We start from the raw sequence: 14,443 nt of genomic DNA, 5'->3' as shown, positions 1-14,443 counted from the left end.
CATTGCTGGAATGTATCAGCCTCAAAGCTTTTGTATATCCAAGCAGCTGAACAACTCTGGTTTTGTTTCTGTTAGGGCTGATTTTCTTGCCTTACATTGAGGTGAACATCAGAAATGGCTGGAGAGAAGACAGTAGAGTGACAGCAGTGTAAGGCTGGTTTAAGCTGGGGGAGGATTTGACCATCTCTTCTATGGCCAAAATCATGAGGCACTTCACAGGGAAGCAAGAAGGCCTCAGAGGGGTCACCCATGGACAGGATGGTTGCAGGCCTTCTGAAATGAGGGGTTCATGTCCAGCAGCCTAATCCTATTCCACCACGTGGGTTTGCTTGCAACCACCACGCTATCCCAGCAAGGACCCATCTGCCTCCCTGCTTCTTCTGGCCTCTTCCTCACTGGCTGAGCCCTTCCAGGCTCCCAGTGCTTCCCTGGAAGCAAGGACAGCTCTGATTTGCTGAAAGTACCCATAAATGTTACCTCTGGGGAAAGAAGCTCCTGAGTGCGTAAGCAGGGTTCTTAGCACAGCTCTGCAGTAAAGTCACCTGGCAATGACATTTCCTGCAGCTGGTCTCACGTGGGATGTATTTGATTTGAGGGCCTTTGATTGTATCAGTCAGGACAACGTGTTGTGCAGGTCTGGGAAAAAACAAAAACGTTTAGTGTCACCTATAAATAAAGTAGAGGACTGGGATTGTGCTTCTGCACAAAGTACTTAGCAAATCTTAGAGTTTGCTTAGGCTTCTGCATGTGTACTCAACTGCTTCTCTGTTCCACATCCAGCTGAAGTGTGAAAATGAGAGTCTGCAAGGCCAGAGAGGCAGAATCTTTGTGGTACACCAAGACTAATTTGAGACAAAGGTGTCTGTCACAGCCACTGAAAGCCACAGCAGAGTACCTAAGCAAAAACCAAACAGGATGATCTTGGCCCCCAGAGCTTGTCACAAATAAGTAATTGCTAATACTAATTATAGCTAATAACCATCACTAATAACAAGGGGAAAAAAAGCAAGAACTACATGGGTGTCACTTGATTGATTCCAAGAAGCTCCAGCGTGAAAACCAGCACACAAATGTGAGCACTACCTGGGCAGAGAAGCAAATGTCAGGATGTCAGCACCCACACTGGGAATATTGGCTCCTTGTGTACATTTCCCAATTTTATCAAACCCTCGAAGCAGCTGTGGAATGTCAGTGTCCTCATCACAGCCAGGAGAGGGGCGACAGGGACTAGCAAGGCTGTAAGGGCTCAGGGGCCCAAAGACAGGAATCTCGGGTATCTGCTGCCTTGATGCTTCACATCATCTTTAATTAGTTTGTTTAACTGCTATTATCCTTCATTATGCTTTCTGAGTTCAGAGTGAGTACCCACCTGCTTGGAGGCACGGGCACGCCTCAGGAGTTTGCGAGCTCAGGGCAGCAGAGCTGGGTTTTGAAAACTGCAGTTAGTTTTCAGCTGTCAGTGTGGGGACAAGTCAAACCTAACTGAAACTTCTGTGGAGCTGGAAGACTTCTACTGGAAGTCTCCATGTACGTTGCCTGTTGTAACTCTGGGGCCATGGAATGGCCTGGGTTGGAAGGCACCTGACATCTTCCTGCTGTGGGCAGCAATGCCACCCACCAGGTCCAGCTGCCCAGGGCTCACCCTGCCTGGCCCTGAGCATCTCCAGGGATGGGGCATCCGCAGCTCTGGGCAGCACTGCCAGGGCCTCATCATCCTCATTGGAAAGAATATCTTACTAATACCTAATCTAAATCTAGATGAGATCTCATTGTGTCCTTCCAGTACTTGAGGGGAGCTTTATACGCAGGAGGAGGAATGACTTTTACACAGTCTGACAGTGACAGGACAATGGGGAATGGCTATGAGTTAGGAAGACATTCGTTACACAGAGGCAGTGAGGTACTGGCAGTGCTGCCCAGAGCTGTGGGTGCCCCATCCCTGGGGGTGCTCAGGTTGGATGGGGCTCTGGGCACTGATCTGATGGGAGGCACCCAACCCAGGGCAGGGCTGGGACATCTTTGAGGATCCTTCCAACCTCAGCCACGCTATGATCCTATGACCCCAGGGACACCTCGCTGGGAGAGCAGCCCTGTGCAGGAAGCAGCCCCTGCCTCGGCAAAGCTACTGGGAAGCAGGGCACGGGCTCAGTGCCTCGGGGCTGCAACAGAGGGACTGTCCCAGGGACGGCGTTATCCGGCTGCTCCATCCCGGCACGGAGAGCTCCGGGAGCGCGCCGCTCTTCTGGGACAACGCGGAGCTGCCCCCGGCCGGGCCCGGCTGCAGCTCCTCTCCCCGCTTCCCCACCTCGGAGCCGCGGGGCGGAGCGGAGCGGGGCGGGGCGGCCCGGGCCGGGATCCGGTGCCGGCGGCGGGCAGGCGGTGAGCGGCGGAGCGGTGCGGAGTGCGGAAGGCAGCGCCGTGTCCCGGAGCGCCGGGGAGCCCCGGCCGCGGCCCCTATGGAGAAGTATAAAGGTGAGGAGGCGCCGCGCGTGTCCGTGTCTGTGTCTACTGCTGCTCCTGGGGAGCGGCGTCGGAGGGGAACGATCTCGGGTGGGGGACTCGGATCGCTATGCCCGCGAGTGGAGAACCGCAGTGGGGATGGAAAACCACGAGTGGGGCCGGGCGGTGCGAGCTGCAAGTCGAACCCTTTTTGCCGTCCGAAAGCTCTGCCGGGGTCTGTCTGCTGCAGCCTGCCCGCTGCCTCCCTGCGCTGCGATGCTCGGGCGTAGCACCGGGAAGGGCTGCGGGCGGCTCTCGGAAAGTTCCCCGCCTTGGGAGCCGCCGGAGAGCCCCGCACTCGGGTGCGCTCGGCCATTTCGGCCGCTGCTGTTCGTGTTAACCTTCCCGGGGAGAGCGGAGCCGGCGCTGGGACCCGCTGTGTAAACGGGGCTCTGCCGAAACCGCCGCCCTCCTCGGGACGCCTGGAGGTGTGAGAGGGGGACTTGGAACTCGGCACACGTGTGCCTGCGTTTGTTTTCCTCCAGTTGGCAAGATGTGGTTGAAACTCAGCAGATGCGTTCAATTCATATCCCTTTTCCTCTAATCCTTCTTCAGTAGGGCTTCATATAATATCAAGGTATCGCACTGGCTGAAATCAATCTCTGTTTTCTGCCTGAACTGCACGAGTCCTGCAGCACCCCGACACAGCCAGCACTGTACCTCCTGTTGCATTTTGGTTCCCGTTTACAATCGATGCTTTACAAACCCAATAAGCACAACAGCAGCGTGCTGCTGGACTGACGTTCAAGATGATATTACAAGTCAAATATTGTGCAGCTTTTTTTTTTTTTTTCTTTTTCTTTCTTTAATTCTGGCAGGATCTACACAGTTCCATTCAGTTCCAGCAGCAAAGCAAAAGATTCATTAAGATTCAGCTATGTTTTGTATGTTGTCTTATTTAAATATGCACACTGCTTCTTCAGAGCAGCAGGGATGTGTTCTGCACATGTGGAATGAATAGCAAGTGCTGCGATGGTGGGGGCTTGCTAGTGCCTTTGTGCCAATGGGAGCGAGTGTGTGCGTGGGAGCCAGCCCAGCATTAACGAGGGTGCAGAGGGAAACAGCCATGAGGGTGGGAACTGCTGGCAGTGCAGAGGGCACATGTGAGGCAGGGCACTGAGGAGCAGGTGGAGAAAGCAATGAGTGGCAGTTAGTGAGCACAGGGAGAGGTGCGTGTGCTGGTGGGGATGGGTGGTGGGAGCTTTGCCTGTGCCACTGGCTGGACAGAGTGCTTGTGCAGGGAAATGCTATGATGCTGGAGATGGGTGGAGGCAAAGGGCACTGTTAGGCAACAGAGTGGTGTTTAGGGAGGAGGATTTTGACTCCAAGGTCCTTTTTATTACTTGGAAATGAAGGTTGCAATCATCAGCAGACAGCAATGCTGTTTTCCTTAAGTACAGGCAGGGCTCCCAGCTGGCACGCAGGTGTCCCTGCTGCTTCAGAGGGTGACACACCACAGGAATCCAGTTGGACAGACGTGTGGGGCCGGATGGGTGCGAGCTGGGACTGGTGGACTGTGGGGTGGCACAGGGAAGGACTCAGGTGGTAAAAACCCTCCTCAGAGCTACATTCCTTTCCCAGCCCATGCCAATAGAGGTGTGGGGACAACTGCACTTGTTCCTTGGCACTCGTTAGGTCTTAGCAGGAGCCAATTGGTGCTGTAGATAAGGATTAAAGGGGTGACTTGGTAGGAAGATGAGGTGTTTGCTTGCTAGCTATTGTGACTGGACTGGGAGGAGATCTGGGTGTGGGCCTGTTTGGGATTTTGTGCACGTGTTCTTTTTAACAAGTTCTTGAAAATACACGGTGATATGACTAGGATTAAACTGTGAAGCAGAGAGGACAATGATAAGAGCCATGATAATGGTCTGAGACCCTCTAGAAAACTCAGTTAATCAGAGTTCAAATTGAAATGATTCAAATGAATGTGATCCATACAAACTTGTGTTTTCTCTTCAGCTGAGCACCAACACAGCTGTTGTGCTCAGCTAATCGTCCTGGTGCACCTGGCAGCTGGAGAAAATGGAGTGGTGAGGGCCCTGTACCAACCCCAACACAGCGCTCAGCTGCTGGGCTCGGTCCTCTTTGATTAATGTCCTGAGTAACTCCTTGAGTGAGTGACCTCAGTGGGTTTTGAAGAAGGAAACAAGCACAGGAGTCATTTGTTCAGCAGGGATTTAGGAGATGAAACCTATTTCTGGGACAGAAACCGCAGCCTGTCTCAGTGATACATCTGCTGTGCCCTTCCAGCCAAGCCATCCCACGCACCATCACTGTGCCAGGGTCATATTTCTGTCTCAGAGATGGGCAGAGGGTGCAGTACCCTTCAGTCCTGCTGCTCTGGTGTCTGTGTGGTGTTTATTTCCTGCGTGGGGCAGCTCTCACCCCTTCACACACCTTCTCTGCTCCAGTTGCATGCATGGGATCCCTGTGAATGAGTTCTTTGTGTGCCAGTCGCTTTCACTGAGTGCCCACAGCACAGGGAGGGCCTATGCAAAAGTGCTGCTGCTTCTTGGAGCATGGCTCCAGCTCCAGACAGGATGGGGGAGCAGCACGGTAATCTCAGGACCAAAACCCCAAGCTCCCCTGCATGTGGGTGATGTATTCCTCCCAATCGTTCTACCGGGCTCAGTGGAGTCACCGTCCCTGGGAGGCTTACAGGAAATGCAAAGATATCGTACTGAGTAATGTGGCTTAGAGGGCATGATGGTGACAGGTTGACAGTTGGACGGGATGTTCTTAGTGGTCTTTTCCAATCTCAATTACTCTAAATCGGGTATGCTGTTGTCCTGAGAGCTTCCAACCTACTTCCAAACAACCTGCTGTGCCCTCTGAAGGGCAGCAGCCAACCAAGGCAGGGAAGCGTGTCTTCAGGCACCAGCCACCAGAGAGCCCAGAGCTGTAGGGGATGTTTGTGAGGAGCAGAACTCAGCTGTGATTAATCGGGATGCAGAGCATGAGCAACTGGGCCACAGGCAATGCTCCCTGAAGCAAAGGGACCAGTGCCTGCAACTGAACTGGGTTGCCGTGGTCCCGGAGCCAGTCTGACGGGCTGCCTGCTGGTGTTTACTGGTGGTGGCAGGTGAGTCACCACTGCTCTGCTCCCAGGTCAGCAGACAGGACGTGTGTTGTGCTGTGGTCTGCCTGCGTAGCCTGTGGGTGTCTGTCTGCTTTGACCCCAGGATGCTGCTGGTGCCAGCCCTGCTCCTTACTGGGCTAAAGTGAAATAAAAGCTGGTGCTGCACCTGTGGGGCAAGTCATAAGCATTGAGCTTCAGCCCTGCACCAACCCCAAAAGGCAAGGAGTGGGGCTAAAAGGCACTGAGTGCAGCTGCTGCTGGTGGAAGCACGAGTGGGGCACTTTGGCTCTGTCACTGGGCACTCTGGCCTCAAATCCAAAATGTGCAGGTCAGCGTCACCAGCATACTATTTTTTTTTTTTCCTGTTATTTCTTCTTCCTCCACTGACCTATTGACTTTTTTGTGGGCAAAATTCCATAGAAAGCGCATCTGAGGATGGTTTGATGTATGGCAACATTGTCTTCAGTTATAAACAGCTCTGTCTGGAAGTAAATATCTCAGAATTATAGGATCAGGCTGAGACTCCCACATAATGCATGTGTTTGCTGCTTGTGATTTAATAGAAGCCAGTATGTCCCCTCCTTGGATGGACTGTGCTCTGTCTTGCATAAAAATTTTTCTACTGTCTTTTCACCCCCCTGTTTCATTTGGATCTGCTTAGGATGAAAGCAGTGCAAGGCTTACAATAAGTCTGGGAAGCAGAGACCCACCAGCCCCAGCTGGCAGCCCAGCCTGTGGGCTTCCTTCTGCGTGCAGGAATTTAAACCTTCCCCTGAGACTGTGGGAGCAGCCACTGCCCCCAGCACGGGGTGCTGCACATGGTTCTCCTCTTGCTCTTGTGACTTGGGATTAAAAATATCTTTAGTCTCTCCATCTCACTAATAATTAATGGCTCTGGGCTTTTCGGAGTCAGTTTGGAGGGTAGAGGTGGGCTGCTCAGCAGCCTGGATGCTCTTGGCAGCTGTTGGCGTAATGCTTTGGCAGCAGTGCTTCTAGCAAGGTGGGTCCAAGCTAGGAGTGTGTTGCAGTTTGTGCTTGGGCTCCTTCTCATGTGGATTGGGCTTGATGGGGAGTGAGAGTACAACCTCTTTCCTGGGGCTGATCTACTGGAGGCAGGTGTGAGGGGAAGTGTGTGCACAGGTCCCCATGGGCTGAGGTAGGGTATCTGCGTGCACATCTCTGATCCTGAATCGCTCTGCAGATCGCATCGTTGTTATTTATCACTGAAAAGCATGAGAGGTATTAAGGCTTGGGAAGAAAGAGCTGGCTCACACAGAACGTGAGTTACCCAAGGGTTTTGCAATGTCACTGGTGAGCTGAACGTCTCTCCACAAATGTGTTTGAAACGTGGGGCTTCCTTGGGCTGAGGAATGCAACGGAGCCAGCTGCAGCCCCACCGGCTTCCAGTAGCATCCATTTGTCATTTGTTGGAGCAAAGCAGTGCATGTGTCCAGTCAGCATGGTGCCAAACAGCTCTGACTTCCAATGGTCCCACTGTGTGTGAGCGGAAATCAGCAGTAGTGCAGGGATGCTCTTTGGAAATGGGTGCATGGTCACAGTGGGTATAGTTGGCCACCACCTGCAGCTGTGAAAGTGTGCAAGTGCAAAAATGAGGGTTGCAGAAGTGGTGATGTGGTAATGCCAGGCTGTGGCAGGGCTTGTGACAGCTGGGAGCCATCTGTCCACCCCCATCAGCTGCTCCATCCCTGCAGTTTGGCTGAGGAGCATGTCCTATCTCCTCTGCATAAATCTGGTGTTTTCAAGGATATTTTGTGTTTTACTGCAGCCTCTAAAAATGTGCCTGCTCATCTTGAATGGTGGAAACTTTTGCTGCTTTTACTGTCATATATCTCAGGCCTCTCCACTGCCCTGGTGTATACAGAATCAGAGAGAGCTGAGGTTATGATGTACTGTTCCACATCTGCTATAGGATTGCTTGATCTTGGCAGCTGATGAGGTATGAGCAGCCCCATGTGAGAACTGTTCAGGCTCATCGGGCTCCACCTATACAGCAGCTGGGCCCTCCTCACCTTGTTGCCATCAGCCGGGTTAGGGATGGGCTGCAGCATCCTCCTCACCTCACTTCAGAAGCGCAGACTGCAGTGTGGATCCCACCCAGCTGTGTGTGACCTGTGGGATCGGGGATGTTCCCCCGTCTCGAAGCTCCCCACTTCCCTGAGCAGTAGTCAGAGTGCAGTGCTGGTGATGCTCAGCCACTACAGTCCCCAATCTGCGTGCACAGCTTTTTGTCCAGTCAGGAGCTGTGCTGTTGCAGGGTGAGGGCTGTGCACACGCCAGGTATTCTCAGAGGCATACAGCAGATGTGCACTCACCTAAATGCAAAACCAAAAGGTCACATTTCTTCTCGCCAATGCCAAACAGAAGTCAGCTACTGTACCACTTAGCAAAGCAGTGCTTGTAGATGATTTACTCTTCAATTAAGCATGGTATTGTTTTATATAAACACAGGTTCTCATTGCTGCTTCAACTTTATACCATCTCCTCTTTCCAGTCATTATTCAGGACACATGAACAGCATCTTTCAGTTCATGAGTGGTGCTGGCTGATGATGTTACCAGTTCCGTAGGTGCCACACCAGTTAGGTCTCTTACTGCAGCTTTGAAACCATTCCCCTGATGAGAAGACTGCTGAAAGGAATTATTGCCTTGTTGGTACAGGTTGCCTCAGTGTGCTGTCACTGATCCAAGCATCCATAAATGTATCAGTGCTTGCAAGTGTGGCTTGGTTTGTGTCTAAGTCTGTTTGAGCCATAGGGACTAGTTCTAGGAAAGTTCCCCAGATCCAGTAAGTCAGTCTTGAAGTGTGTTTCTTATGCTAAGCTTCACTCCTGATTTCTGGGTTTTTGAATTGTAGTTCTGCCTCTGATCCTGATCTGCAGATATTGAGGTGCTGTTAATGCAGTCTGTCATCTGAACTCTTAGATCGTGGCAGCTAGTCTGAGATCCAGCACAGCAGGGTCTTGATTTAATCCCCTGTATATGCCAAAATCCCTATCAAATCTATCTAAATGGATTACCCTGTGTGATACTGGCAGTGTCTCCTGGCAGCGTGTGAAGTGGAGCAGAGCTGGGTGAGGATGCAGTTGCTCCAAGGCTGTGTCTATTAGCACTTTGTGCTAGATAACTTCAGTGAGCGTAGTTTGCAGCTCGAGCTGCTCAAGCAGATGCTCTCTTTGAGTGCGGAAGAGGTCTATTTCTGGAAATTGAAGTGGGAGTTGGTGGTGTGGGGGGAAGCAAAATGGCAATTGAAAGTTATACATTATAAAGCCTGAATTCCCATGTCTGGCTGAGAAGAGAAACAAATGCTTTCTCGACCCGGGATGCCTCAGCATTCCCAACAGCAGGATGATTTATCTGTAGTTCTGATAGCTTTCCAAGCCTCAAAGCAAAAAGAGCAGCAGCAGTTACGTTGTACTGCTGTGGCTGAGTGCAGTGGGCTCCACGCAGCGCCCAGCCTGAAAAACTGGTGCTGTGGGAAGGGAAAGTGGGTATGGCTGTGGGTTTGGGCACCTCTATTCCTGGGGCAGCCTCCATAGGATTGCCTCTGGCTGAAACCCTGCATTAAACAGCATGGAATTGAACTTCTGTGTTTGTTGGCTACGTCAGCCTTCCTTCAATTCTTCGGCTTGAATAACGACATCCCCCTTTGGTTCTGTGCGCTATTTGCTGCCAGTGTCATTCCAGTTGTGATGATTCTTTTATTCTTGTGCTGATCACCTACCAAAGTCACTGGTGTTTGAAAGCCTGGGGACAAACAGGAGCACAGCCACTGAGGGAGCACAGAGGGGTGTTTCTGAGTGAGGACTTTGAGAGCAGATACAGGGTGTCCCGTTAATGCTGAGCATGCAATGAGATGGGTATTGCTGCCATTAATGTAGGCAGTTCTGTCTCTGTGAAACTGAGTGAAACAGCTGTATGAAATCTGTCAGCTGCTGTGTGCCACTTCCAAATTGCATGTTCTTACTTCTGTCAGATATTTCGTGTCTCTGTGACAGCTCTGTGAGAGCATGGTACTCCAGTGCTCTCTTTTAAGGTATCCTTATAATGTTTAATTCTGGTCAGACAGCCTCCCACCGTCACTCTTCATTAGCTGCAAAGCCTTCATGGTTTGCTTTTGTTCCCATGCTGGATGGAGGTTTTTGTTGGAAATGCTCTGTTTTCAGCATATGTTCCTGTTTTTCCTGACAAACATGAATGTCTGTTGGCCCACATCTAGAGGAGGTGGGAAATGCCAAATTCATTCCTTGTGTCCCTCCAGCACAGCTGATGGATGGACCGCAAGGGTCAGATTGGATCTGAGGTTTAGATTGGGCTTACTGAAAGTTTAACCAGTTGTTATTGATAGGTTCCTTTACTGATTGCACCAGAAATATTGTTAAGATGCTTTGGCACACCGAGAAATCAAACCTTCAAGTTAACAAAAGCTGATGTGTGATAGAGGAGGAATGCAGAGCTGGGAGCATATTCACCCCGCAGAAATGCCGGTGCTTCCGGGTGCTTGGAGCACAGGCATGGCTGACCCTTCCTCCAGACATAATTCCTTGGACTGTGAAAAACAAGGAGGCTTGAGCACACTGGGGATGGGCTGTATGGGAACAGCCAAACCCTCTGCACAGATCTCAGCAAGGGCCGGGAGCCCCACTGCTGAGGGACCCCGTCAGTGCTCCACATCTTCATCTTCTGCTCAGCTGTGATGAAACGGAGCTCCTGAAAGCTTCTGCTAATTCCAAATTCTGCATTGGAATTTCAAATTTCCTTTCAGTGCTTGCCCATAAGATCTCCCTCCCTTGTTCATACATTCACTTTTTGTCTGCACTGTTCCCAAAAGTGCAGGCCTGCTCTGCCGTAGTACGGCAAGAAGGAAGTAAAATATTCCCTTTTTTATATGTAAAGGGAGCTGCTGCCTGGCACAGAGCTGGCTTCTAGATGAAAGAGTCAAATGCCAAACTGTTCTGTTTCAGTTTGAGCAGGAGCAGCTTTGATCTAGAAGAGATGATTCAGTCAGTAGCGGGAAGCAATTCTTTATAGTGAATTCAGAAATAAAGCCCTAAGATCTGGGCTGTGACGTGTCAGTCACAGCGTATGTTATGTGAAAATGAAAACCATAATGTCTGAAATGAAGTGTGGAAGTTTTTCGAAACAAAAGGAAAAGAAAAAAATACAAAACAAAACACTTGTGATGTTGGTTGCCAAGAGCTTTCTTGCAGCCAGAGAGGGTTGGGGTGGGGGAAGATCACTCCTGGAGCGATGGGAGCAGTGAGCAACGTGGACAAACTAGGAAGGGGAGAGACTTCCTGCACTGCAGCTCAGGCTGGAGGTGGGGCCAGGATTGAAATCTGGGTCTCTTGGACCTGAGTCAGACTCTGTAATGCACATTTGCTGCCTTGCCACCCTGATTCGATGCGACTCCTTCACCACCGCTCTCTGAAGAAGGCAGATGCGGTGAGACCTGACTGGTCACAAGGTCTGCTCTGGTTGTGTGAAGCAGGGATGGCCAATTCCTGCTACTGAGACGCTTTCATTCGGAGCCAGGTGTCCGGCCCAGATCCATGCAGCTGTATTTTGTGGCACCGCAGCTGCCCAAGCAAACACAGCTGGACCTGGGCTGGGTCACAGCGCAGGCCACGATGCGCAGGCATGCATGGGGCTGGGTGGCTGGGTCAGCGTGCTGCGTGGCCAGGAGCCGGGGGATGTGGTGAAACACATCTGGTGTGAGGCAGCAAGGTTTTGGCAAGTCCCAATGCAGAAGTGTCACTGGTGCTCAGCATTTCTGCAGCTGTACTCTGCGTTCAGTGTATGTTTTGAGCTGTTGTTGTCCTCTGCAGGTTAAGAACACGCGGGTATCTAGCTGAGGGAGATCCTCAGAGAATGTTTATCTGTTGGTTTCAGTGGCTGCATGCAGTAGGCGATAGAGACTTCTTTGACACAGAAAGCCTGTGAAACCTCCTGCTATCCAGCAGGTTATTCCTGCTGAGAAGGATTGCCCAGCCCTTCAGTCCCACCTCCTTGCCTGCTTCATCTTTGACATTTGCTCTCCTTCCCACCCTACTGGCAGACAGCTGCTAGCTAGCTTCTGCCCAGGCAATTTTTGCTCACTGGCAGACCAGAGAGCAAGGGGAGCAGTGTGCTGGGAGATCAAGCCCATGGGGTAGTGATGCTCCAATCAAGTGTGCTCCTTTGGGATGCTCAGGGTGTTCAGGTCCCCTGTGGTCACCTGGCAGCAAGGACTGCCTTACCCCTCATTCTAGCTTTCCCTGGTAGTAATAAGCTTTGTTATGAGATAGTTGTTTGATGAGGTGACTCAAGGTATAGAGAAGAAGGAATTAAACAGGGAAAAAAGTCCCTCATTTATCTCATGTTCCAGAAAGTGTGCATCTTGTGGTGTTTTCCCCATTTGAAAGGTAAATATTCCAAGTAATGTGACTTCCCTCAGATCTCTCAGGGATTAATCTGTGATCTGGGAGGTTTCATTATTCCTGGGGATGTGGTGTGAATTATTAGCCCTGGGTGTATATGATGGAACAGTAAGATAAATTCGTTCTTTGGCATGGGAAAAAAACACCACCGCCACCAACAACAAAAAAACACCAAAACGCACCTTTTTGCATGATGCCAAAGAACAGCTACTGTTGTGATGTGAGAGCTGGAAGAAGTGTGTCTGTACCAGGAGATGTGCTGGGGATACAGAGACCCACAACAAACTTGCACTCAGAAGTGAACTGCTGAGCTTCTGCAATGTCACTGTGTGGCCTGTAACCCTTGACGGGAACAGACCTGTCTTTTGGGTGGAAAACATGACAAAAATATTCATCTACAGCTATACTGTGATACCTTTGCAATCTGTTGAGCTTTCTTTGAACAACCTCCAGATCTTGTAAACCTGATGTTTGTGAATTGTAAAGAGTAGTAATGGTACCTGGGTGCCATCACTGTTCTTAACTACTCTTAACGTAGGTCATAACAAAAAGTAACTTCAGTCCAGAACCGGAATCCTCAAAGCTGTAGGTGTGCCCAGTACTGCAGTGTTGTCACTGGCATGTCTTCTAGTTGGAAGAAAATTGGTAGGATGAACATTGTATCAGAAAAACAAAGTAAGCCTGTAGAAATTTCTGCTTGCAGTGAAGACTGTAATGTTTAAGTGATAGGACAAAGGGATAATAAATAATAAATGCAGAAGGGAACAAGGAAATCATGTAACAACAATAAAGGATCCAAACATATGGAAAATTCAATTCTATGGAGAATTAAGTCACTATTATGTAATCAGGATCAATGGAAATGAGCTGATGTCAGTATTGGACTGGCTTAATGTATGCATGGAAAATTGTGTCCTCTCGGACAGACCTGCTAATAGGAGTGAAAGCTCCACGCACGCCACATTTCCATTAACTGTGTTTTATTTTTTACCTAGAAGGGTTCTGATTCAAATCCAGCAGAAGTAGGCTTTCTTCTAACTTGAAACTGATTTGTTGTCTGGATCTAAAAACTCTGTAGAAGATGGCAGGCAGTAAAACCCTGCTATAAACATCTACCTTATACTGGTTGTTTTTGAGCAAAACTTTTTTGTTGTTGTTGTTCTAATTGAACTTTTTGCACAACAGAGTTCCTGATCACCTCTCCAGGTATGGCTGTGGTAGCCCACAGCCTTGGAAAATCCCCACCTAGATAGGAATGTCCTTCCTGAACCCCCACTTGAGGACTGGAAGGAGCAGTACCTTGCACCAAGAGGTGGCCCTGTGCCCAGAGAGTGGAGACACCTGCAGTGTTACAGGTCCTAGAATCATTTTGGCTGGGAAAACACTTCAAGATTATCATGTTACAAAGCTGCCCAAAGAGCTGCTGCCTTATAGCATGGCTGTCATCCTGTGAGACAGATCCTGTAGTTGGGAATACAGAGCAGCAGAAAAGGGGTGGGAAGCAGTGGGATATATGAAATAGGCTTGAAATCCTGGAGTGGTTACTGCATAAGAAAACATGTCTGAATCAACAAGTTAGGGAAAAAAGTCAGCTGTTAGATGTTAGTGGCTGGAGCTGTCATGTGAAGTGAATGTGTGGGTGGTTTCGAATTAGTAGAGATGCCAGAGGTGGGAAGAGACCAATAGGAGAAAAAGGGATGGGATAACCTGACCTTTGCCTGTTTTCAATTCAGTGAGAGCATGAAGGGAGTGGGAGAAGTGAGTGGGAGGTCTCTAAGGGTGTCATCATGGGAGGGAGCTTGAGTTGCTCAGCACCTCACACCCACGGGGAAGGGGAGCCCTCACCCTGACCAGGCACTTCTGCTGCTCGCTTTATGCCTGCTCTGATAGGCAGCCCACCCTCTGAGCCAGTTTCACTGGAAACCACTTTGTTGTTGCTGCATATACCTTCCATGGAATGAAAGTTGATATAGCTCAGTGGAGGGTGTGATGAATACCGTTGCTAGTGCAGGAGAGGACTGAAACTAGCCAATGGCAGGGAAAAGAAAGAGGAAAGAGAAGCACAGGGGTCTTGTTAGCTTTGTGTGTTCCTCAAATGGAAAGCTTCTTAGTCATTGAAATAACCTTTATGTTTCTCAAAGTGATCTCATGGGTAGGAGATAGGAAAAGGTGTGGAGGAAGGTATGACAGAGAGCATACAGCCTTATCTTCAATTCCTTAGACGTTTCTTCTGCATATCTTATTTAGCCTCTTTAGCTTAAGAAACATTTTCTGTGCTATGAAATAATCACTCTTAAAATGGTGCTAGAGAGGTGAAGACACCCTTGGCTTTGCAAGCAAAGTTAAATTGATTGCATCTACTTCCTGTCCAGCAGATCTGTTGAAAGATGGCCAGTGTCTTTCCTGAGAAACAGCTGCTCAGAATTTTG

At 49.9% G+C, this 14,443-nt stretch overlaps 1 protein-coding gene across 9 annotated transcripts in view; it reads left to right on the top strand.

Moving 5' to 3' along the window:
• Nucleotides 1-2,331: 2,331 nt before the first annotated feature.
• Nucleotides 2,332-14,443, top strand: part of AFAP1L2 (actin filament associated protein 1 like 2) — a 55,544-nt gene continuing 43,432 nt past the window's right edge. For 5 of the 9 annotated variants that reach the window (XM_048945442.1, XM_048945448.1, XM_048945445.1 and 2 more), the window contains exon 1: nucleotides 2,333-2,472. In XM_048945442.1, coding sequence (XP_048801399.1) covers nucleotides 2,457-2,472 — 16 coding nt within the window. In that variant the 5' untranslated portion in view covers nucleotides 2,333-2,456. Of the gene's footprint in view, nucleotides 2,473-14,443 lie in introns of all 9 variants that reach the window. The other 4 variants (XM_048945449.1, XM_048945447.1, XM_048945443.1 and 1 more) reach the window with 2 other exon arrangements.

This window comes from Lagopus muta, chromosome 5 (assembly GCF_023343835.1).
Source record: "Lagopus muta isolate bLagMut1 chromosome 5, bLagMut1 primary, whole genome shotgun sequence".
NCBI lineage: Eukaryota > Metazoa > Chordata > Aves > Galliformes > Phasianidae > Lagopus > Lagopus muta.
Note: the sequence above shows the minus strand (reverse complement) of the source record. Positions and strands in the feature narration are given on the sequence as shown.